This window comes from Pipistrellus hanaki, assembly GCF_964339955.1.
Source record: "Pipistrellus hanaki genome assembly, chromosome: X".
In the NCBI taxonomy this organism is placed as follows: domain Eukaryota; kingdom Metazoa; phylum Chordata; class Mammalia; order Chiroptera; family Vespertilionidae; genus Pipistrellus; species Pipistrellus hanaki.
The window spans coordinates 71,457,516-71,481,607 of record NC_140524.1 but is presented as its reverse complement, the minus strand read 5'-3'; the positions used below and the strand labels follow the sequence as shown (position 1 = coordinate 71,481,607).

The 24,092-nt window shown below is 42.6% G+C and overlaps 1 protein-coding gene across 1 annotated transcript; it reads right to left on the bottom strand.

Moving 5' to 3' along the window:
* Positions 1-22: 22 nt before the first annotated feature.
* Positions 23-18,694, bottom strand: GCNA (germ cell nuclear acidic peptidase). Its single transcript, XM_084869724.1, has 8 exons — positions 18,266-18,694; positions 16,886-17,034; positions 14,490-14,807; positions 7,168-7,243; positions 3,976-4,117; positions 2,723-2,858; positions 1,200-1,404; positions 23-895 (listed from the first exon to the last, which is right to left on the bottom strand). Exons 3-8 carry the CDS (start codon positions 14,683-14,685, stop codon positions 646-648), a joined length of 1,005 nt encoding a protein of 334 aa, XP_084725850.1. The 5' UTR covers positions 14,686-14,807; positions 16,886-17,034; positions 18,266-18,694; the 3' UTR covers positions 23-645.
* Positions 18,695-24,092: the final 5,398 nt, after the last annotated feature.

The window sequence follows — 24,092 nt, the reverse complement described above, 5'->3', positions numbered from 1 at the left end:
ATTTTTATGAACAATTGGCAAGAGAAACTAAATTCATGAAACATGCTTTTTATTTCTGGGTAGGTGTTACTGGTTATATCTGCCAGCAGTCCTTGATGCCTTTAAAATGTGTTCCCTGCTGAAACCGATCTGGCTCAGTGGATAGAGCATCGGTCTGCGGACTGGAGGGTTCCAGGTTCGATTCTGTACATTGATTATGGGCACATCCCCAGTAGGGGGTGTGCAGGAGGCAGCTGGTCGATGTTTCTCTCTCATCAATGTTTCGCTCTATTCCTCTCCCTTCCTCTCTGTGAAAAATCAGTAAAATATATATATATTTTTAAATGTGTTCCCTTTCCAGCATTACTCACATTCTCTCTGCTGGCCACTCTCAAAAAATGTATTTTGATTTTGCATTTGATTCTACAAGTTACAACTCTGGAGTGTAAATAAGACACAAGGTGGGCCCAAAGGGCTTCTGAGCACTGTCAAGGGCACAAAGTGCTGAGTAATATAATCTTTGGTTAAAGAACAATTATCAACAATAAAAGCTTTATAAAAAGGATTTATATTATATTATTCATAACTTTATAGAAATAAAGGTATTTTTCTAAAACTTCTTCACAGTAGAGGACTCGGCTCACACAGATACCCTCTCACATAACCTCAAAGTTTTTTCTTTTCTTTACAGATAAAGTAATCTTTGCTGAGCGTTCTCATCACATCCCCATGGGTGATGCCTGCCATCTGCTCCCTGACTAATCTGTAATGCAGCTTCACATATTTGGCAAAGGGTCTCACATGGGGCTTTATGGGGGTCCCATCTTTCCGAGTTAACGGCAGCAGGACCAGAGGTCCCTTGCATTCAGCACGGACAAAGCGCCCAACATCCAACGATCTGGTGTAGCGGCCAATCCTAAGAAGGAAAGACATATCACACAACAAAGGGTTGGTTACTGTAACTCAGCCTCTTCTTTGTGCTAGCTTTGGGCCCAAAGCCAGATTTTCTGGGGATTCTCAGAGAGTGAAACACCAAGCAGCAGCAGTGGTCAGACTGGCTCAAAGTAGGGAAGACTGGAGAAAAGAGGACACAGAAAGGAGTAAAGAGGTTTTACTCCTCAAGTCAGACAGCCATGTACTTACTAATGTAATTACTGAAGAACCACTTGGAGGCCTTAGTAAAAACATAATTGGAAAAAGTTTGAAAAAAAGGATCTTACCTGGTTTTGCATTGAGCACACTCATAATAAATCTTGTAGTTAATCTTGTAGTTATGGCAACGGGTGACCAAGGGCAGCTCTGGGTGCACCATATTACATTTTCTGGCATAATATCTCCATGCTTGACCATGAGAATCACGGATGCCATCAAGCAGCCAGGAGGCTGCATGGCATAGCTCATGGATCAAAGTATCTCGGATTCGGTCTTAGAAAAGGAATAAAAAGAAACCATGAGCACTTAGCCCGATTCCCTTCTGATCACTATCCAAGCAGCCCTGGACTCTCAACCCCACCACAAAAAATACCACCTTATATAAACATATGCAGGTGAGCATGAGTGTTATCTTCCCAGGATTCTGAAAGGGAAATTTCTATCCATTTCAACCCGATATGGTAAATGGCAGAACCTTGAATGATGAATCTTTTGGAGCAGCTCAATCTTGCTTATCTTTCCATGGGGCGCTGCCAGAAATACACCTGGCCAAGACCTGGTTTCTGCCCTCCAGGTAGATAAGTGGACAAGGTGGGGAACAATCACCAGAGCTATGCCATTTGGTCAGAAACAGCACCATAGAGAAACTGGGATCTGAGCTGGGCCCTTAACAATTGATTGGATTTGCAAAATTAGAAAAGCTATTCTAGGTGTGAAAAAGTGTGAACAAAGATTGAGTTCAGGAAAGCCTGGGGTCCATTCTGAAAGCCAGTGGAAAACCAGCCTTGCTGGAGCGCAGGCTAGTGGTGGAAGAGTGGGAGCCAAGACAACAACAGCCTTGAAAGCCAGGCTTCAGGCACTGGCAAGCCCCAGGTTTCTTAGCAGAGAGAAGAGTGAGGTGATGAGGGTCCATACCTGGGCAGAAGCAAAGATAGAGAAGGAATAACAGGAGAGTGATTATGAAGATCTGGTGATCGACTAGATGTAAGGAGCCTTGACCCTCAGGTACGGGGAGAATAAAGCTGCTGCTGGTGATGGATTTAGAGGCAGAGAAGCACCCAACAGACTGTCAAACTACAGTAGGAAGGCTGGGGAGAGTTGTGGGGGGTAAGAGATCAACCGAAGGACTTGTATGCATGCATATAAGCATAACCAATGGACACAGACACTGGGGGGAGGGGGGGGGCATGTGCTAGGGGGTAGGGGAGGCTGGGGGAAGGTCAATGGGGAAAAAAGGAAACATATGTATTACTATTTGTAATACTTTAAACAATAAATAAATAAATAAATAATAAATAAATAAATAAATAAATAAATAAATGAAAAATATGCTGCTGCTGCTGCTGCCAACAGGAAGCTGCAGAGAGAAAGCTAGGCTTACTAGAAAGATGGGCAAGTGGGACTCTCAAGATGGTGAGACATCCAATAATAATGTCCTCTAAGCAACACACAGTAGGTCTGTCCACCCTAAAATGACAGGTAAGGCTGTGACATAGTATGCCAGAGAATATCAGCACCTAAAAGTAACTTAACAGGCACTGTGTCAGAAGACAAAAGCCCAGAGGGAAAGCTGCCATGCTGCTGCTGTCACCTGCAGAATCGCAGACTTTCAGAGAAATCTCAATCTTAGTATAGCGCTCCTTCTGGTAATGAAACAGGCCAGAGCTGCACAAGCCAGCAGTTCTCAGCATCTTATTATTCCAGTGGATATCCAGTCTCTCTGGCAGCTGAGAAAGACAAGCAAACAGTGAATCAGAAAGCAATTCTAAGCAGACCGTAAAATATTAACTCAAAAGTTTTTGCAGCCGAAACCGGTTTGGCTCAGTGGCTAGAGCGTCGGCCTGGGGACTGAAAGGTCCCGGCTTCGATTCCGGTCAAGGGCATGTACCTTGGTTGCAGGCACATCCCCAGTGGGGGGTGTGCAAGAGGCAGCTGATAGATGATTCTCTCTCACCGATGTGTCTAACTCTCTATCCCTCTCTCTTCCTCTGTAAAAAATCAATAAAATATATTTATTTTTTAAAAAGTTTTTGCAAATCTAAACATTCTGGGGAGAATAAAAGGCAAGTCAAAACTCAGACAAAGACCATTAACAGGCCATCAGGATGCAAGGGAGACTCTGAAAGCATGGTAGTGCAGGGGCTGTGCTCCCTCGCATGGAGACCAAGTCAGGGGTAGCCAGGAGAGGACAAACCAGCTGATGTAGATGTGACCTGTGTGAGAGGGTGAGGCACAATTGAAAACACAACTCAGAACTTAAGGTTCCGCTAATCAGTCATCTGATGTGGCATCAAGAAGGACACCAAAAAATGGGGAACCTTTAAAATGACAGAACTTTCACTGCAGAGACAATAAAGTCTGAAAAACCTAATGGCCAATGGGTCTGTCTCTCTGCCCCCAGATTTCTCCCAATCTAGTCTGAACCCATGTTTCTGATTTCTTCCTTTCAGCAGCCGCTTCATAGCATATCCCTGTGCAGTGGTGCCTACTGATTTCAATTTAAGCTCTCCCAACCTGATTCCCAAGGCTGTCCATTATCTGGTCCTACACTATCAAAAAAGAGCTAACAAGTCTCACTTCCTCTAGGCAATCCTATTTCCTGTCCATTGAGGTCTTAGTGATTTCTCCCTCTCTTGATCTCCTGTGGTAGTAACAGTCTGTACCATATATTATAATCCACAAACATTCTCTATTTCTTTCACATAAGCATGTCTCATCTCCCCATCTAAATTGACACTTCTTTAGGACAGGAAATATACCATTAGCACATCTGCACACCTCACAGCACCCAAGAGTGCCAGGCATACAGCAGGTATTCAATCAGTGCTTCTTCATTGATTTTACCTTGTTCTCAAAGACAGTGTTGTTCATCAGGGTATATAATTTCTGAACCAGTTCATCCTTATTTCTCTTGAATTTCCTTCCAGAATACTGCTTTAACTTTTCAATGTCACCCAAACATCCAGGTATATTGCAGTCAGTGTTCCTGCAAAAGGAAATTCAACTGAGTCTTGTATAGCTAAAAAAATAAATTGAAGAAATACATACATGTCAAGAGAGACTTGGAAAACTTGCTGGTTCCTTCTCCTTCCAGCTCCTTATATGAGGGCAATTCTCAAGGTTCCATTCATAGCCTTTTCCTCTTCACTCCTTGCATATCCTCAGATATGTGAAGCCCATGGTTTCAATCTCAACAGGAATGATCCTATACCTATATCTTCAGTCTCAATTTCTCTCCTAAGATTTAGTTCTGAGTTTACTATTAATTGTCCAATGCAAATTACCAACTGGCTCACATGAGCATGTCTCCAGCTCAATGTGTTTAATTATCCAACTTCTGTTATATACAAGCTGCAAACCTCAAAGACATTTCTTGATTCATTTGTCTCTTAGGGTTAGGGTTAGGGTTAGGGTTAGGCACAATGGCACTCCGCTATCTCTTTCGTACCACCTCTTCTGTCCTTTCCACCTCACTGTCACCACCCTAGTTCCTCACCTCCCCTTTACACATTGATATTACAGCATCCCTTTGTGTTCCTTGCCTCCAAGCTCTTTTTTCTAATGTAACTCACAAGCATACCTCCAGATTAATTTTCCTAGGCCATGTTCCAATTATGTCTCACTGACTTCTTGGCCGAGGTCAATCTAGCCCTGACTTGTATTGCTTTTTTTTTTTTTTTTTTTTTTTAAAGATTTTTAAAACTGATTTTTAGAGAAAGTGGAAGGGAAAGAGAGAAACATCAATAAGCTGCTTCCTGCATGCCCCCTACTGGGGATCAAACCCACAAGCTGGACGTGTGCCCTGACCAGGAATCCAACTGGCAACCTTACGGTGCATGGGAGGGCTTTCAACCAACTGAGCCACACCAGCCAGAGCTCCTGACTTCTATTTCTAACTGCCATTCCCATTCTGGTCAAAGTGAGCAACTTAAATATTCCCTTGATGGGAACTGTGATTTCCCAGTTCATTCATGCCTCAGTATGACCTATGTGCCCATGGCTTAGAATGGCCACATCTCCACTGAGAACAACCTCCTGGGTAACACTTTATAATTTGCCAAGAACTTCCTTTTACATTATCATAGCTCATTCTCACAACTACCCTCCAAAAAAAAACTATTACTAGTCTTATGATCTCCACTTTGCAGATAAGAAAACTGAACCTCAAAGGTTTTAACTTACCCAAAATTCACAGAGAACCAAATCACATGACCAGTATTGCTGCCCCATCTTTAAAGGCCTAATTCAAATGCACAAACAACAGTGCTGAACACATAAAGGCCTCACCCTTGTGATAACTATTTATTGAAACGAAAGCATTTTTATCTCGGCTGGAACAATTCACAAGTCCAAAGAGACAAGCCCACAGAGCTGGAAAGATAAAACAGGAGCAAACACAGGGAAGTGAGTTTCTGACTTACCAGGGCACTCATTAACTCTTAAGTCACAAAATAAACCCTATGTGATGTGGCTGGGGTTAGGGAGAGGGGAAAAAGTACCAGACCAGGCAAATGCAGCTAAAGTAAGGTTCTTCATCCCAAAGCCTGATATGACTAACATTCCTGCCTCAAATTACTTAGTTCTGAAAGCAAATTTATATCAGAAAAGGTGGCAGATGAAGACCAGAACCATCTGCAGACCTCAGCAGAGACTGTGACCCCTGTTTGTATTTGTGCTCACAGCAAGCAGGCCTTGTGGCTTAGCATACCTTCACCTCAATGCCTGTGCCATTTTACTGCAGGCTAGGTGTCACTACATCAAAGGAGTTAACAAGACCCAAAATGGGTACATTAGACACCATGACCAGTAAGCAGCATTTCACAGGAACAATACTAAGCACAACAGGAAGCCTACAGACTGAAACAGGAAGTACCAAGGCAACACCGGGGAACCTAAACAGACTAGTCTCCTTTGCATGAAGCAGAAGACAATGACAAAGGGGCAGCTTCTTTCTTCTTTTGTCACACTGTCCAGCCAAGCAACCTTGGAGCAAACAAAAACACCCGTTCCTATAGGCAAAGCAGCTTGAATGTGTATCTAGGAATCCAAAGAAGAAACTTTGCTGGGAGGGGGCCTTCTAGTACAACAAGCCAGGCTGCTGTCAGCTGCCTCACCCGGTGAGAAGTGCAGAAACAGAACCTTTCTCCTCAGGCCCAATGCCTGATACATCACTCCTCTTCTCTCCTTAAGATGCACTTACTGGCCCGGAACACAAGTAAAAAAAATAAACATACAATCCTTCGAATATATGCTTTCTATCATAATTCAGATGTAAGTATATACTGCTCCTGAATGCAAGTAAAAACAAAGACATTATGCACACTGCATTATATTATTAAAGAAAAAAGTGAGAAGTCCCAGAATCTAAATGAAAAAATGTATTCATTCTTTGCTTCCTTTAAGTAGTAGCATGTCTTCGGTCAAAATGGCCTATTGCTTTCGATTATCAATAAAAATAAAGGAACTATAAGCAATCTATTTCACCCCAATGTTTAATAAAGCTTGAAAATTATGCAAGAATATATAGAAGTAGTAAGAGTAACCGAGTTCATGAAAAACCTGGAAGACGATCCTGCCTGCCCTCCCCCTGATACCAACGGACTGCAACATGTCAATACTGCCTTCTCACCATTTCCACTGCATTTGCTTGTGCAAACTAGTGGCCATGAGGCTGGCGGAAAAAATAGTATCTTGTTTGGCTACATATCATTTTTTCATCTGAGTTAAAGGGCAAAGGAAACCTCTGAGGCCAGAGTTGCTACAGGGGCAAAAGCTTCCTAGTTGCCTGCAAACTGCAGGGGTCTCTGCGGAGTGCCACCCCAGTTCTGTTGGGGGAAAGGGAGGAGAGGAGCGGCTAGAACCTGGGCCTTTCCCTCCTGCTTATGCCTTCCCAGTTCAGGGATGGAAACTTTTGTCCCTCTCCTTCACCAGTCTCCTTCACCCACCTTGAATCTCCCAACACGTAACCAGTGGGCTACTTAACATCTGATATTTATTCAATCAATTCCTGGTTGTTTGAACTTGAGCAGTACGTACCTAGGCTCATGCTTCTTAGGTCGCGCTGCTCTGCGTTTCTTCTTTGAAGGCTGTACCCGCTTTTGTCCTCTAATAGCTGAAAAGATAATAGTTCATTTGTACCCCGAAAACTGGTACCATCAAGCAACTGGCAGAAACCTAGAAGGACCACCCCCCATAGTCATGCCCAGATCAGCATCTATAAGCAACAACTGTCTGCCTGAAGGCTGAATACTGCTCCATCAATCAGCATGAAATATTTATATACTGACTCAGAACTGCCCGCAGAAAAAGCTGTATACAACTCTGTCACGAGCACTGAGACATATAATGAGGTCACAGGAGCAAGTGATGAGGTTGGACTGTGAGGGCAACTGAGGTGTTAGGAGTACAAGGAGTGGCATAGCATATCTCCCACACTTGCTCTAAGGAAAATGGCTCATATCTCAGGAAGCACCTTCACTCTATATGAAAGCCAATCTTTCCACCATTGTCTAGCTCCCATACTGCTGGTGGCTCTAGCCAGAGACTTATGTATCAGGAGTGTCATTCATTCAATTAAAATATTTATTAAGCATCTGTTATGTGCCAAACACCTAGTTAGAACCTGGGAGAGACTGAAAAGTAAGAGTCCTCCAATAAATAGGCTCAGTGTCTACTGAGGGAACAGATTCAGATGTGAGTGCTTTAACAGAGGTGGGGTCTAAAAATCTGGGAACTCATGAGGAGGAGCAACTATGATTTATAGCTTCCTAGAAGTGACAACTGGGCTGGGTTCTAAGAAAAATCAGATAGCCTCAGGACAAAAAGCTCAGGGACAGCTCTAGTTGGTCTGACTCAGGGGTTAGAGCACATGTGTCAAACACAAGGCCCGCGGGCCAAATCCAGCCCGCCAGGCCTTGCAATGTGGCCCGCACCGCGCTGTCATCACTGCACTCCGCTGTCAGTTTATGACATTGTCAGTTTATGACTGTTCAGTAAACCATTCGGCCCGCGATTTAGGCTGGATTTTAGATTTTGGCCCCTTCTCTGATTGAGTTCGACACCCCTAGGTTAGAGTGTTGGCCTCTGTACTGCAGGGTCCCGGGTTTGATTCTGGTTGCAGGTTCAATCCCTGATCCCCAGCCCTGATGGGGCTGTGGGTGGAAGGAAACCAATCAATGTTTCTCTCTCATATGGATGTTTCTCTCTCTCTCTCTCTCCCCCTCCCTTCCACTCTCTTTAAAAAATCAACGGTGGGGGCAAGATAGCCTCAGGTGAGGATTAATAACAAAAAAGCTCAGGGAGAAAGCACTCCAGGCAGATAGGATTGTGAACGTTAAGACTTGGGTACTCCTCCTGCATTCCTGGAAAGATCCAGTTCATTGGAATTTTAGGCTTAGTGGCCAAAGGATGGTGACCTCCCTCGGCCACCAAGCAGCTGTTGAAATGGCTCAGGGTTGATCAGAGAACTAAGGCTGCAACATAGGTAAGGTGACCAGACGTCCCGCTTTTGGCGGGACAGTCTCGATTTTTAACAATTTGTCCCGCATCCCTAGGCTTTTTAAAAAAAGTCCCGATTTTTGGGAAGAATGCACGACAAGCTAGGGAACGGCGGGAGAATGGGAAGGGAATATATGGTTTTTTGGCAGCCATATGGCTATTTAGCCAGGATATGAGTTTTATATTATTTTTGTTAATTTTATAATGTTAAACTTTAATAACAAATAATTGTTGAGAACTGATTATAGAGAACTGTTTATCAAAGTTTGCATTGTTGATCAGTTGTTAGGATTCAACCACCATTGTTTTGACTTAATGAACAATGGCATTTTTGGGGATTGGCAACGACGAAAACATTTTGTAGCTGTCTCTCAGACGATACACATCGTACTTCGTGCTAGTAAGCTAGTTAAACAAGTGATGTCATTACAAATCAGCTATTCAGATAATTTAGGTAAGTAATTTATTTATTTCATAAATACATAAATTTTCTTAAATTTAGCAGACAGTACTTGTATTATTTATATTTTATAGTGGCAGCAATAAGTCTAGTGCCAGCCTGACACTTACAACTATACATAATTATTTATTTATTTGTTATATTTGTAAATTGTACTTATGTTGAAATTAAAAATATATATATATTACAATACTATTTTTGCGTTCTATGAAAATTTTTGTTGCTCTATATAGACCAAATTTTTAATCAAGAACACCCCCCCCCCCCCAATCAATGGTGTCCTGCTTTACCAATGTTGAAATCCGGTCACCTTAGGCATAGGTAAACACCTATACTTGCTGCCTTTCGCAACCACATAAAAATTACAACTAAAAGGCATAACAACTACCATCAGGAATGGTGGGAAAGCTGGTTGACCATAAGTTCCACAACTAAAGAGGTGAAGAAAGCACATTGAGACTGGTAGGATGTGCATGAGTGTGGAATGTGCTGGCACCTGGATGCGCTGTTCTTTTTTCTTTTTTTAATTTAATAAATACTTCAGATTATTACAATTGTTTCTCCTTTTTCCCTCCATAGCTCCCCTCTACCCAGTTCCTACCCCACCCTCTTCCCTTACCTCCCCCACCACTGTCCTCATCCATAGGTGTACCATTTTTGTCCAGTCTCTTCCCATACCCCCCACACCTCTTTCTCTCTGAGAATTATCAATCCACTCCCATTCTATGCCCCTGATTCTATTATATTCACCATTTTATTCTGTTCCTCAGATTTTTAATTCACTTGATTTTTAGATTCACTTGTTGATAGATATGTATTTGTTGCTCATAATTTTTATCTACCTTTTTCTTCTTCCTCTTCTTAAGAATACCTTTCAGCATTTCATATAATACTGGTTTGGTGGTGATGAACTCCTTTAGCTTTTTCTTATCTGTGAAGCTCTTTATCTGACCTTCAATTCTTAATGATAACTTTGCTGGGTAGAATAATCTTGGTTGTAAGTTCTTGCTATTCATCACTTTGAATATTTCTTGCCATTCCCGCCTGGCCTGCATAGTTTCTGTTGAGAAATCAGCTGACAATTGTATGGGTGCTCCCTTGTAGGTAATTAACTCTTTTTCTCTTGCTGCTTTTAATATTCTCTCTTTGTCTTTGCCCTTGGCATTTTCATTATGTTGTGTTTCTGTGTGGTCCTCTTTGGTTTTCTTTTGTTTGGGGTTCTGTGCATTTCCTAGACTTGCAAATCTATGTCTTTCACCAGGTGGGGGAAGTTTTCTGTCACTATTTCTTCCAATAGGTTTTCAGTATCTTGAGCTCTCTCTTTTTCTGGCACCCCCATAATTCTGATGTTGGTATACTTGAAGTTGTCCCAGAGGCTTCTTACATTATCTTCAAATTTTTGGCTTCTTTTTTCATTTTGCTTTCCTGGTTGAGTGTTTTTTGCTTCTTTGTATTTCAAATCTTTGACTTGATTCTTGCATTCCTCTAGTCTGCTATTGGGTCTCTGTATAATATTTTTATTTCAGTCAGTATATATTTAATTTCTAGTTGGTCCTTTTTCATATCCTCGAGGGTCTTGCTAAATTTATCAGCCTTTTCTAGGAAATTCTTGAAGAACCTTATAACCGTGGTTTTGAACTCTATATCCAGTCATTTGTTTTCCTCCATTTGTTTCATTAGTGATCTGATTCTTTGTCTCTGCATTTTCACTGCTTCCCTGAGTTGACTTTGTGTGCTAGGTGTCCTGTATGGGCCAGTGGGTAGGCCTCCCAGTTACCGGAGGTGGACACTCTTTTTAAAATATATATATATTTTATTTATTTTTTACAAAAAGAGAGAGGGATAGAGAATTAGAAACATCAGTCAGTTGCCTCCTGCACACCCCCCACAATTGCCTGCCTGCAACCAACATACATGCCCTTTACCAGAATCAAATCCAGGACCCCCCAGTCCACAGGCCAATGCTCTATCCACTGGGCCAAACTGGTTTGGGCTGAGGTGGACACTCTTGGTACACCCCTTTATGGACACTGTACAGCCTTGTTGTAGTTAAGTCTTGATTGTTATTGGTGTCACTGGGAGGAATTGACCTCCAGGCCAACTGGCTATGAGGACCTGCTGTGTCTATAATGGAAGAACTGCTGTGGTGGAGACATGCTTATGGGGCAGGACTTGTTTCAGTGGGGCTTTGGTGCTCAATGATTCTGCCTCTTGAATGTGTCACTTATGGATGTGAGTAGTGGAAATCTGGTGTTATCTCACACTGACCACTAGATACACTAGCTTCTAGATCTCCAATGGGGTGCAGGTCAGCTACTGTCTGAGGCCACCCAGCAGAAGCTACAGCAAGAACTACAGTTTTCTCCTCTTTGCTTGGAGTTTGGAGGTTTTGGAGCCATCTGACCAGATCTGCAGTTTGTTAGGTTAAGTTGTGATAAGGCAGACCATTTATATGCAAAAGCTGCTGCGTGGAACTTGGGTGGGTTTGCAGATTGTGTGGGGTGGGGTCTTAGGGAGTCAGTAGGCTAGGGCGTGGCAAACAGCGATGGCTGCCAGTCAGCCATCTCTGTGTTTCTGCATTTCCAAGTCCCTGTGTTCTGTGCCCCAGCACAGTAAACAATGATTGCTGGGTGAACCTCTGCAAGAAAGTCACCCTCACTTTCTGACCCAATATCAGACAGTCCAGCTTCTCCCAGTAGGAGTTTAGGTCCCCAGGGGCTCCCCAGAAACTGGAGTTCAGAGTAATTGGGAGCATGTCTCCCTTTGGGTTGAAAACAGCAGGACACCTAGTCGCCTGCTGCCAACCCTATTTGCATGTCTCCATACCTCAGCTTTTCAGTGCTTGTGCACGTCTCAATGCTCTTTTCTCTTTCCTTCTAGTTGTAGAACTTCCATTCAGCCAGCTTTCCCATGGTTGTGGGTGACAGACGTTTTGTCTTTTAGTTGTAGTTTTGAAATTGTGCAAGGCAGCAGTTTAGGTGTTTACCTATGCTGTCATCTTGGTTTCTCCCTTGTGCTGCTCTTTTAATTGGGAGGCAGATACAAGCTTCCACTTGCTCTGAATTCCAGTTCCAGGTGAGACTCTGGGGGACCCAGACACATATGGAGAGAAACTAGACTATCTGGCATTGGGACAGGAACATGAGTAAGGTTTTCTCTGAAAAGTGCTCACAGCAATCATTGTTCCTAGACAGGGGTGTGGGATTCACAGACCCAGGAACCTCTCTGGTACAGGGCTGACTGGCAGCCATTGCTATTTGCTCTCCCCTGGTGATTCCCAGAGATCCCACCCCACCCAATTTACAACCCCACCCAAGCTGTGCAGTGTGAATTTTGCATATGAATGACTTGTCCTTTATCAGCTTAAAACCTGTCAAACAAGCTGTAGCTGGGTCAGAGAGCCCCAAAGCTATCAATAAAATGCCCAAGGCCTGGCAACAGCAGCCTGCCTTGCTTCACAGCTGGGCCTTGTCTGGCACTTTCAAACCCCATACAAAGAGGAGGAATCTGAAGATCTCTCTGTAGCTCCTGCTGGGTGACCCCAGACAGTGGCTGATCTTGCACTTCCTTGGAGACCCAAGAACCAGTGTACCCAGAGGACAGAGTGAGACCATACCGGATTAAAACTCTTTATATCCATAAGTGGCACACTCAAGGAGCAGACTCAGTGAGCACCAAAGCCCCACTGAAGCAAGTCCTACCCCATAAGGGTGTCTCCTGCACAAGAGATCTTCAAGTGTAGACACAGCTGGTCATCACAGCCAGTTAGCCTGGAGGTCAAATCCTTCCAGTGATACTAACAGCAATCAAGGATTAACTACAACAAGACTGTGAACACAGCCTACCAAGAGCATCCACCTCAGGTGCCTGGGGAAGCTAAGCCACTGGACCCTATAGGACACCTACCACACAAGGCCACTCTATCAACTCAAGGCAACTTATCAGCTACCCAGTACATAGAAACAAACACAGGGAAGCAACCAAAATGTGGAGACAAAGAAACAAGCCACAAATTAAAGAAATGGATGAAAGCAAAATACTGGATATAGAGTTCAAAACCACGGTTATAAGGTCACTCAAGAATCTTCTAGAAACCTCTGAGAAATTTAGTGAGACCTTCAAGGATATGGAAAAGGACCAATCAGAAATTAAGCATACATTGACTGGAATAAAGAATAATATAGAGATCCAACAGCAGACTAGAGGATCCCAACAATCAAGTAAAAAAAATTGAAATACGAGGAAGCAAAAAACACCCAACTAGAAAAGCAAAAAGCAAAAAGAATCCAAAAATATAAAGATGGTGTAAATAACCTTTGGGACAATTTCAAGCGTACCAACATCTGAATTATGGGGGTTCCAGAAGAAGAGAGAGAGCAAGACACTGGAAACCTATTTGAAGAAATAATGACTGGAAACTTCCCCCACCTGGTGAAAGAAATAGACTTACAAGTCCATGAAGCCCGGGGATCCCCAAACAAAAGGAATCTAAAGAGGACCACACCAAGACACATCATAATTAAAATGCCAAGGGCAAAAGACAAAGAGAGAATCTTAAAAGCAGCAAGAGAAAAAGTTAGTTACTTACAAGGGAGTACTGTCAACCGATTTCTCAACAGAAATTATGCTGGCCAGATAGGAGTGGCAAGAAATATTCAAAGTGATGAATAGCAAGAACCTACAACCAAGATTACTTTACCAAGAAAAGCTATCATTTAGAATTGAAGGTCAGATAAATAGCTTCACAGACAAGAAAAAGGTAAAGGATTTCATTACCACCAAAGCTGTATTATATGAAATGCTAGGGTATTCTCTAAGAAGAGGACGAAGAAAGAGGTAAAGATAAAAATATTATGAACAACAAAGTGACATCAAATACATATCTATCAACAAGTGAATCTAAAAGTCAAATGAATAAAAACCCTGATGAACAAAACAGACTGGTGAATGTAATAGAATAAGGGGTATGGAAAGCGAGCAGAATGACAATTCTCGTCAGGAAGGGGATGTGAGGGGTACGGGAAGAGATTGGACAGAGTTTACACCTATAGATGAGGTCAGCAGGAGGGAGGCCTATAGTGAGGTTAGAACTGGGTGGAGGGGTGCTATGGTGAGAAAAAAAGAGGACCATCTGTAATAATCTGAACAATGAAGTTTTTTTTAAAGGGTAGAGATAAAAAGAAAGAAAGAAAAAGAAAGAAAGAAAGAAAGAAAGAAAGAAAGAAAGAAAGAAAGAAAGAAAGAAAGAAAGAAAGAAAGAAAGAAAGAAAGAAAGAAAGCAGGCACAGGGTTTGCAGGTAGGAAAGGCAGACCCAACAAGACATATATCCAGGGGAAAGGGCAGGGCAGGCACGGCTGGCACACTTGGGGGAATAGGGAGTACTTGGCTTGACTGGCTTACCAGGTGTCACACATATATTTTTGGTTTTACATTTCCTTTTCCTTGGTACAGGTACAAGCTCTCCATCAGTTAACATATTTATATCTGAAATGTCTACTTCAACCTCGGCAGCATTTGGTAGTTGGCAAAGATTTTCATGAGATGAATTGCATGGAGACAGAGCACACTGGTCCATCTTCTTTTCAATTGAGGCCATTTCATCAGCTGCATCCTCTCTGTTGTCACAGGGCCCTCCACATTACTATCATCATCATCACTGATAATTATTGGAAACTCATGGATCATAATGTCATCAATATCAGATAACACTTCCAGAATCTCATCTGAAATTCAAGAGGCACATTCACATATAAGCAGACTTTCCACCCTATGCTACCACCCTGAGACACTCAACTTCCAATTATTGAGCAGAAATTAAGCAAGCAGGAAACTGTGACATTATGAATCACAGTTAAGAATCAGTTATTCTAGATTATTTTCCCTATATTACTTTTTTACTTTATAGAGAACAGTTACAGATAAAACCAATCCAAGTCCAGTGGAAATCTTCAAATCACATTCTCTAAATAACATGATGTAGGTGATCAGCAGTTCCCAAATACAGGTCTATAGACTTGTATATTCTCACTGGTCCATAGACAAATAAGAGACAATAGAATAATACAGTTGGCTTTTTCCCATCAAGTTCAATTTCTATAATTTAAAAGACTGTCCTTTATTTTGAAATTATGTTCTCACTAAACTTTTGGGGCTTTTTACTTTATGAAATATGGTGATAGCAGATAGTAGTTGGAGTGTATTTCCATCACCAGACAAATTAAAAATTGGCAATTCTATACTAGCCACCAAAATTTAATTTTCTATCCATTGATGTAAGAGTGAGGAGTTAAGTCCTGATGTCAGCACTGAGAGGCCTTGTGAGCATTCAGAATGTCATCACCTTCAGTTGAAGGAGACCTTCACCTGATTTGAAGGATGGCATGTCTAACACCACATGCTCTCTGCAGTCTGTTCAGAGCTCAGCTTCTGGTTTCTGATTCTGGATGTAAAAATGTAAACCAGAGCAGAGGCAAGATGTGAAACAAATTCATGGCACAAAAAAAAAAATCTTTATCATAAAATTTCAGATTTGGGAGAATGTATATTGAGACTCTCATCTATTATTTCAATTAATTACCAAACAACTTTAGATGTGCAATAAGGAAAGAGAAAGGAGTAGACATTCCTATTGTAAAAAGCATGTTTCCCAGAAAATTTGAAGATTTTCCACTTCAATTAAAATTTTTAAAACAAAACAGTGGGGGGACACTGCTCACAATCCATAAAGCATGACCCCGTCCATTGACAAAGGTTAGAAGTGAGGTTGGAAGAGTTTTAAAATTCTTCTGGCCTATTTTTCTGTAAAATTACCAAAATTCATGTGGAGAATAGTAAAGAGACAAAGCCAGTCCTTTGGAGACTTCTTCATCCCTCCATGACTAAAATGGATGCCCATAGTTATAGCCCACTGGTCAGGTAAGAGCAGCCTGAGTTGAAACTTCACCCTCAAAAGACTACAGATCTTCTGACTCAAGGAGTCAGCAGCTAGTGGCCTATGGGCTCTGTCACTCATTCTCTACTCTGCAGCTACCTCCCAGGGACCCCTTTGCATTACAGTACCTGGACCCCTGTGGACAGGTGGTGGAACAGGAGACTAGGGCTCTAAGCCACCTCTTTTCCCTGCTCTCATATCCCATGTTAGCTAGGAAATGCTAGTAACCAGTACCTTAACTAAGCACCTATGTATCATGCCCTACACCTTGTACTAAGCAAACAAAAATAAATAAAAGACCATCCCAGATCTTAAGAAGCTCCTAGTCTTCCTGCATTTCACACCCACTGAGCAGGTTCTAACCTGGGAGAAAAGCTCCACCCTCCCACAAGGTTAAAAGGGCCTCTGATTCTAAAGAGGCAAGGTCTTACTGCAGGAAATAGGTGGTAAGAAAAACAGGAATCTCTAGAAAACATACAGAGAGTAGCAAAAGGCAAAGGCAAAGAGCTAGATGAAGAAAGCACTGATTCCCCTGCAGGCTCATGATCATCACCCACTCAAGTCTCCATCAGGCAGAAAGAAGGAGCCCATGCCTCTCTCATTCCTCTTTGTTACTCCCACACAGAGAGAAGAAAGAAGGTGTCTTTGGCTTGCTTCCCTCTGCTCCCTTAAAGCAGTGCTACGTAGGTGAGAACTCCATTGAGAGAAATGCCCAGAGTCTCAGGCAGCAGCAGGAGCAGTTGCTGCTGTATTAGGAACCCTACCAAAAGCTGTAGGGAATCCAGCCATATCCACATCTGGCACATACGAGGAAAGAAATGGTGGCATTCATTACTAAGTAACTCAGAATAGAACTTTGGCTGACTTATCCTGCAATGCTTGTGTGATGAGCTTGCAGAGCTCAGCTGCTTCTCTAAGTTTGTGGTATACTTGCCTCTGCCACTTTTGGAGTCCTTACTTCCATCTTTCTCAGGGAAGTATTCGTCATCAGAATCCGAGTCAATCACTACGTAACTGAATGTAAGATAGGGAAACACCAAAGAAAAGTGTGAACACATTCTTTCCATGACATTTTCAATCTTTTCTATTGTACAATGAACAGGTTCACTTTGTTATCCCCTTGACCATTCCATCCTTAAAATTATGTTGTTTTTTGATTTCCAGGATACTGTTCTGTTTCCATTCTCTTCTAACTTTTCCATCTACTCCTCACTCACTACTTAACCTCATCACGTTCCCAGAGTTTATCTAATAGCCCTTTCCTACCAATCTAATCAATTCCTTGGGATTGAGTAAGCATTATCTATCTGCCCACCCAATCCATTCTATCCAGTCTGATTTTGCCTCTGACTTCTGTCTCCTCAATTCCAAATTCCTGCCTGAATGTCCTGTGTGGAGAGCCAATTTTTAGTCAGCATGCATAGAAATAGGCAGCCATGCTAATTCCTATCTGTACTCAAATGGTCGTTAAATGTTTTGAATATCAGCCCTGGTTACTGGCCCCTTAATTTCAACATGCCCCAAACTAAACTTATCACTTTCGTCCCCAAATCCACCCTACCTACAGTATCCCACAGAGAGAGACCACCTGGCACTGAACCAGGATCTATGAGCACTCCTGACAGGTCCCTTAAAATGGATTTTCTTTACATGTTCAGTCTATTAGAGGCAGGAAGAAACTGATTTTTCTATTTAAAAATTAAACAATTTTAATTTATCAAATAAAGATTTTATTATGTATAATACTAGGGGCCCGGTACATGAAATTTGTGCATAGAAGCAGGGGGGGTTCCCTCAGCCCAGGCTGCACCCTCTCCAATTGGGGACCCCTTGGGGGATGTCTGACTGCCAGTATAGGCCCGATCCCACAATCTGGGAATACTGGCTCCTAACTGCTCATTTGCCTGCCTGCCTGCCTGCCTGCCTGCCTGCCTGATCGCCCCTAATTGCCTCTGCCTGCCAGGCTGATCACCCCTAACTGTACTCCCGTGCCAGCCTGGTTGCCACTAACTGCCTCTGCCTGCCTGCCTGATCACCCCTAACTGCCCTCCCCTTTTGGCCTGCTTGCCCCAACTGCCCACCCCTGCCAGTTGGATCTCATCCCCAACAGCCCTCCCCTGCCAGCCTGATCTCACGCCCAATGCCCTCCCCTGCTGGCCTGATCTTGCCCCCAACTGCCCTCCTCTGCTTGCCAATTTGGTTCTGATTGGTCAGTTTCTATGCCAGTCAGCATCAGAAACTCCACCTCCTAGGCAGCCATTGGCTCCCCACAGCACCCATATTTGTTTCTGATTGGTCACTTCCTATGCCAGTCAGCATCTCTGGGCCTATCAATGGGGCCTGATCAGAAAAGTGGGGCTGATCAGCAGCCCCAGTGGAGGTCTGAAGAGAAATGGAGGCAGGGCTGCTGGCTAGACTGGGAGAGAAAGAGAGAGGCAAGTGATGATCAAAAGCTGCCACAGAGGCAACGGATCAGTCCCTGCTTCTCTCTTTAGGCCTCTCTCTGGCCCTGATTCGCAGCCCCCACAGCAGTCAGTGCTGGGGCACCACACCTGCAGCGGCAGTCAGCACTGGGTTGGTAGCAACCCAGAGCTGACTGCAAAACTAACTTCTGGTTAGTTGAGCCTCAGTCTTTACTGGTTGTTAAGACCCAAGGTTTTTATATATTAAGATTATAAACCAGACTACTTTTAAGAATCCATGATAAACCATTTAAAATGAAAATGACAGTAATGGACATATTCTGCATCTTTGATCGTGGTGATGGTTACACAACAGTATATGAGTTTTGTCAAAATTCATCAAACTGTACATTGAAAAAGTGTGAATTTTTCTGTGTGTAAATCAAACCTCAAAAACCTGCCTTAAGTATAAATAATAAAACTGATCGTTTCAAATAAATAGCTTTATAAAATGCATTATTTGGTTCCAGAATTAAATCTGACTGCAACTGCTGACTTTAAATCACTTTTCACACACTGGTGGCAGGCTTTATGGTTTACATATTGCAAAATAATCAACAGAGATAAATCAGAGCTAACTAGAAAAAAATTTCCCACTTGACAGAACTATTTGGATGGGGGAGGGGGGGGAGAGGCAGAAATGACTAATTGGCATTTCTACAGAGGGGTAAGGAGTATATGTGGAAACCATAGTCATCTAGCACAATATTTCAGATTTATTATAATAATTGTAACATCTCCTATAGCTTGGCACAAGGGCATCACCTGTTCATCTAGCTCTGGCTAGATTAGAAGACTCCTTAATAGAAATAGAAGATAATGCTGAAAGATGGAAGAGGGTCGGACCACAGAGAACTTTAACTACTCAACTAGACAGCTTGATTTTCCTATGACAAGCAATTGAAATAGGGGATCAATATGGCCAAAACAATATCTCTGGAGATGAATCTGGAAGTGGGATGCATACTGGATAAGAGGATGAGCCACTTAAAAAACACTCTTACACTAACACAACAGTGAAAACTGATCAGGGACTGTGAAGTGGATATGAGAAGTTAAGAGATGGTTCACAGTGACATTCTGAAGAAGAATCTGACTAATTAGATAATGGACCAGAATTAAGGAATCTAATATTTTCCTTTCTTTTCTTTTCTTTTTTTTTTTAGTTTGTCTGAATTCTCTATTTTTTTAATAAATCTTTATTGTTCAGATTATTACAAATATGTTCCTCTCCCCCCCTCAATTGCACCCCTCCACCAGGTTCCCACCCCACCCTTTGTCCTTTCCCCATTGCCCATTGTCCTCATCCATAGGTGTACAGTTTTTGTTCAGTCTCTTCCCGCACCCCCACATCCCTTTTCCCCGAGAATCGTCAGTCCACTCCCCTTCCATACCTCTGATTCTATTATATTCACCAGTTAATATTGTTCATCAGATTTTTGTAATTCACTTGGTTTTTAGTTTCACTTGTTGATAGTTACATATTTGTTGTTCATAATTTTTATCTTTATCTTCTTCCTCTTCCTAAATAATCCTCTTCAGCAATTCATATAATTCTGGTTTGGTGGTGATGAACTCCTTTAGCTTTTTTTGATTTGTGAAGCTCTTTATCTGGCCTTTGATTCTGAGTGATAGCTTTGCTGGGTAGAATATTTTTGGGTGTAGGTTCTTGCTATTCATCACCTTGAATATTTCTTGCCATTCCCATCTGGCCTGCATGGTATCCGTTGAGAAATCAGCTGACAATCGTATGGGTGCTCCTTTATAGGTAACTACCTGCTTTTCTCTTGCTGCTTTTCATATTCTCTCTTTGTCTTTTGCTCTTGGCATTTTAATTATGATGTGTCTTGGTGTGATCCTCTTTGGATTCCTTTTGTTTGGAGTTCTGTGCGCTTCCTGGACTTGTAAGTCCATTTCTCTCCCCAGGTGGGGAAAAGTTTTCTGTCACTATTTCTTCCAGTATTCTTTCGGTATCCTGCTCTCTCTCTTCTTCTGGGATCCCCATAATTCTGATGTTAGTTCACTTGAAATTGTCCCAGAGGTTGCTTACACTATCTTCAACTTTCTGGATTCTCTTATCTTCTTGCTTCTGCAAAGGAGTGTCCTCTGGCTCTTTGTGTTCTAAATCTTTGTCTTGATTCTTGAGATCTTCCAGTCTGTTTTTAGGACTCTGTGTAATAATTTTTATTTCAGACAATGTTTTCTTTATTTCTAGTTGATCCCTTTTTATTTCTAGTTGATCCCTTATAATTTCTAGTTGATCCCTTTTCATATCCTCATAGGTCTCATTTATTTTATCAGCCTTTTTAGGATATTATTGAAAAGCCTTATAACAGTGGTTTTGAACTCAATGTCCATTCTTTTCTTTTCCTCCATCTCCTTCCTTGTGTCCTGCCTCTTGTCTGCATTTTAGTTGTTTTCCTGATTTGATGGAATAGTTTTGTGTGTTAGGTGTTCTGGTAGAGCCCAGTAGCACAGCCTTCCCAGTTACCTGTGGCAAACAGTCTTGGTGTAGCCCTTTGTGGGCTATGTGTGCAGTCTTGTTGTTAAGCCTTGCTTATCACTGGGAAGCGTTGATCTCCAAGCCAGTGGGCTGTGAAGATCAGCAGTGTCTCAGCTAGGAAGGCTTCTGTACTCTGCTTGGATGGGGCAGAGTCTCAGGGTTGCAGGGAATCTTTGGTTCCCCGTCAGTCTCGCCTTAGAAAAGTCCTGTTCATGGTGAGTCTCACAAGATTGGTTGCAGGCTCGCACACCTCTTTGGTAAAGGCACAGACGAGCTTTGGATTCCGGCCAGTTCCTCCTTAGAGAAAGCCAGCCTCTGGGAGAGCTTCTGTGCTCAGCTTGGATGGGGCGGAGTCTCGGGGTGGTGCAGACAAGCTTTGTTTTCCCGTCGGCTCCTCCCCAGGTGGCTCCTCCCCAAGTCCCGCAGTAATGGCCTCTGGCTTCACACACCTCCGAGAGATCTCTGCCCACTGCCTGACAGTCTGGCCTCTCCCTGACTGGGGCTGTCTATCAGAGCAATAGGGTGATTCTGTTTTCCTCTCGAACAAGAAAGCCAGCCGCCTGTTAGCTGTCTGCCCTCTCTGGGCGCTGGGAGTAAGCCAGTAGCGAACTCACCCCGGCCCGCCCTCTTCGCGTGCCAGGAGTAAGCCAGCAGCAATCTTGGCCCTTCCTCTCCGCGCCGGGATTAAGCCAGCGCCTTTTCACGCACACAGTTCTCCGTACCTTCAGTTTCTGAGGGTCAGCGCGCCTTCTCTCTCCTTCCCAGATGGCAGAGCCTCCTCTCCGCTAGCCGTCCGGTGCTTCAGGGAAATGCCTCCCCTGTTTTCCAGTTCTAAATTCAAATTTTCTGTGGTAGGCTGCATTCGGGTGTCTACTCTATGCCGCCATCTTGGTTTCTGACTGGAATCTAATATTTTCAACCTAATTGTGAGATCAAGTACCCATTGTGACCCATGGTGTTCACAGAGGAAAAGTGATGTCTATTCTACAATCTTACCCAGAACATTGTTTCTTTAAAAATGTCAAATATGCCCTGGCTGGTGTTGCTCATTTGATTGGAGTATCATCCTCTGTACCAAAAGACTGCATGTCCAATTCCCAGTCAGGGCACATACCTATTGTAGATTGTGGGATCGATCCCCAGTCAGGGCACGTACAAAAGGCAACCAATTGATGTACTCTTTCACATCTATGTTTCTCTCCTCTTCTCTCTCTCTCTCTCTCTCTTTTCTTCTCCTTCTTCTTTCTTCTTCTTCCTTCTTCTTCCTTCTTCTTCCTTCTTCTTCCTTCTTCTTCCTCCTCCTTCTTCTTCCTCCTCCTCCTCCTCCTCCTCCTCCTCCTCCTCCTCCTCCTCCTCCTCCTCCTCTTCTTCTTCTTCTTCTTCTTCTTCTTCTTCTTCTTCTTCTTCTTCTTCCCTTCCCTCCCCCTCTCTCTAAAATCGGTAAGCAGAGAGGAGAGCAAGATGGCTGCCGATAGGAAGGCACACTGCAAGATAGTGTGTGAGAAAAACAGAGAGTGTGTGGAGTACAGCAAGTATAGGTGAGAGTCGCCTATACTCTAAGGGACTGTTGGGGACTGCCAGACCAGGGCTCCACTGACTGGGAAAACTACACTGCTGCTAAAATCTCTCCCAGAGTGACGAGCTCTACTGCAGAGACCATGCCATCTTGAAGGGGAGAATGCCTGTTATCAGATGCCTATACATCCTGTTGACTCTACAAACAGAACACCCAGGGAACAATTGCAAAGCCAGGACCACTGGATCTCATGCTGCGCAAATACACTAACTTGGAAGAGCTATGCACCTTCTCAAGGAAAGGTCAGATTACGCCTAGGAAAAGGAGAAAGAGAATTACATAACCAGACACCCTGAGAAGAGAGATCATGGGGAGACAAAGAAAGCCCACATATGAAAGAAAAGTGGGCATCACCAGAAAAGGAAGTAAACTATTGTATATGGTGGCAAGCAACCTGTAAGAGAGAGAATTCAGAGAAATGGTTATAAGATGGCTGAATAGAATGAAAGACAAATTCAACAATATGTGTAAGAAACAAGATGAAATGAAGAACAAAGAATAAATGAAAAATAACATCATTGCTATAAAGAACTCAATAGAAAGCACCAACAGTAGACTAGAAGAAGCAGAGGATCGCATCAGTGAGCTATAAGACAAGGTAGGAAAAAATACCCAAGGAGAACAGCATCTAGAAAAAAAATTAAAAAACACGAGGAGAGTCTAAGGGAATTTTGGGACAACACGAAACGAAACAAAATCCACATAATAGGGGTGCCAGAAGGAAACGAAACTGAGCAAGGAATAGAAAACCTGTTTGAAAAAATAATGACAGAAAACTTCCCTGATATAGTGAAGAAAAAACTCACACAAATCCAAGAAGCTCACAGAGTCCCAAGCAAAATGAACCCCAAAAGTTCAAGGCACATTATAATTACATTGGCAAACACCAACAACAAAGTAAGAATCTTAAAAGCGGCCAGAGACAGACAGAAAGTTACCTACAAAGAATCACCCATCAGACTAGCGACTTATTTCTCAATAGAAACACATTAGGCCAGAGGGAATGAAATGAAATATACAAAGTCATGCAAAGGAAGGGTCTGAGTCCAAGAATACTGTACCCAGCAAGGCTATCAATCAAAATTGAAGGTAAAATCAGGAGCTTCACAGACAAAAATGGACTAAGGAATATTATTACCAACAAACCAGCAATGTAAGAAATGCTAAAGGGTCTAAGAGAAGAAATAGGAAGCAAAGAAGGAACACAGGGGTAAAGAATAAAAATGGGGACAAACAAGTACCAATCAATAATAACATTACATTTAAATGGAATAAATGCCCCAATCAAAAGACATAGGGTAACGGATTGAATAAGAAAACATGACCTATATATCTGCTGTCTACAGAAAACTCACCTCAGAAAAAAAAAGATGCACACAGACTGATGGTTGAAAAAGGTCTTTCAAGTAAATGGTAATGAAAGAAAAGCTGGGGTAGCAATACTTTTATCTGACAAATAAGATCTCAAAGAGAAGGACATAAAAAGAGATAAGGAAGTCCACTCCATAACACTAAAGGGAGTGATCCAACA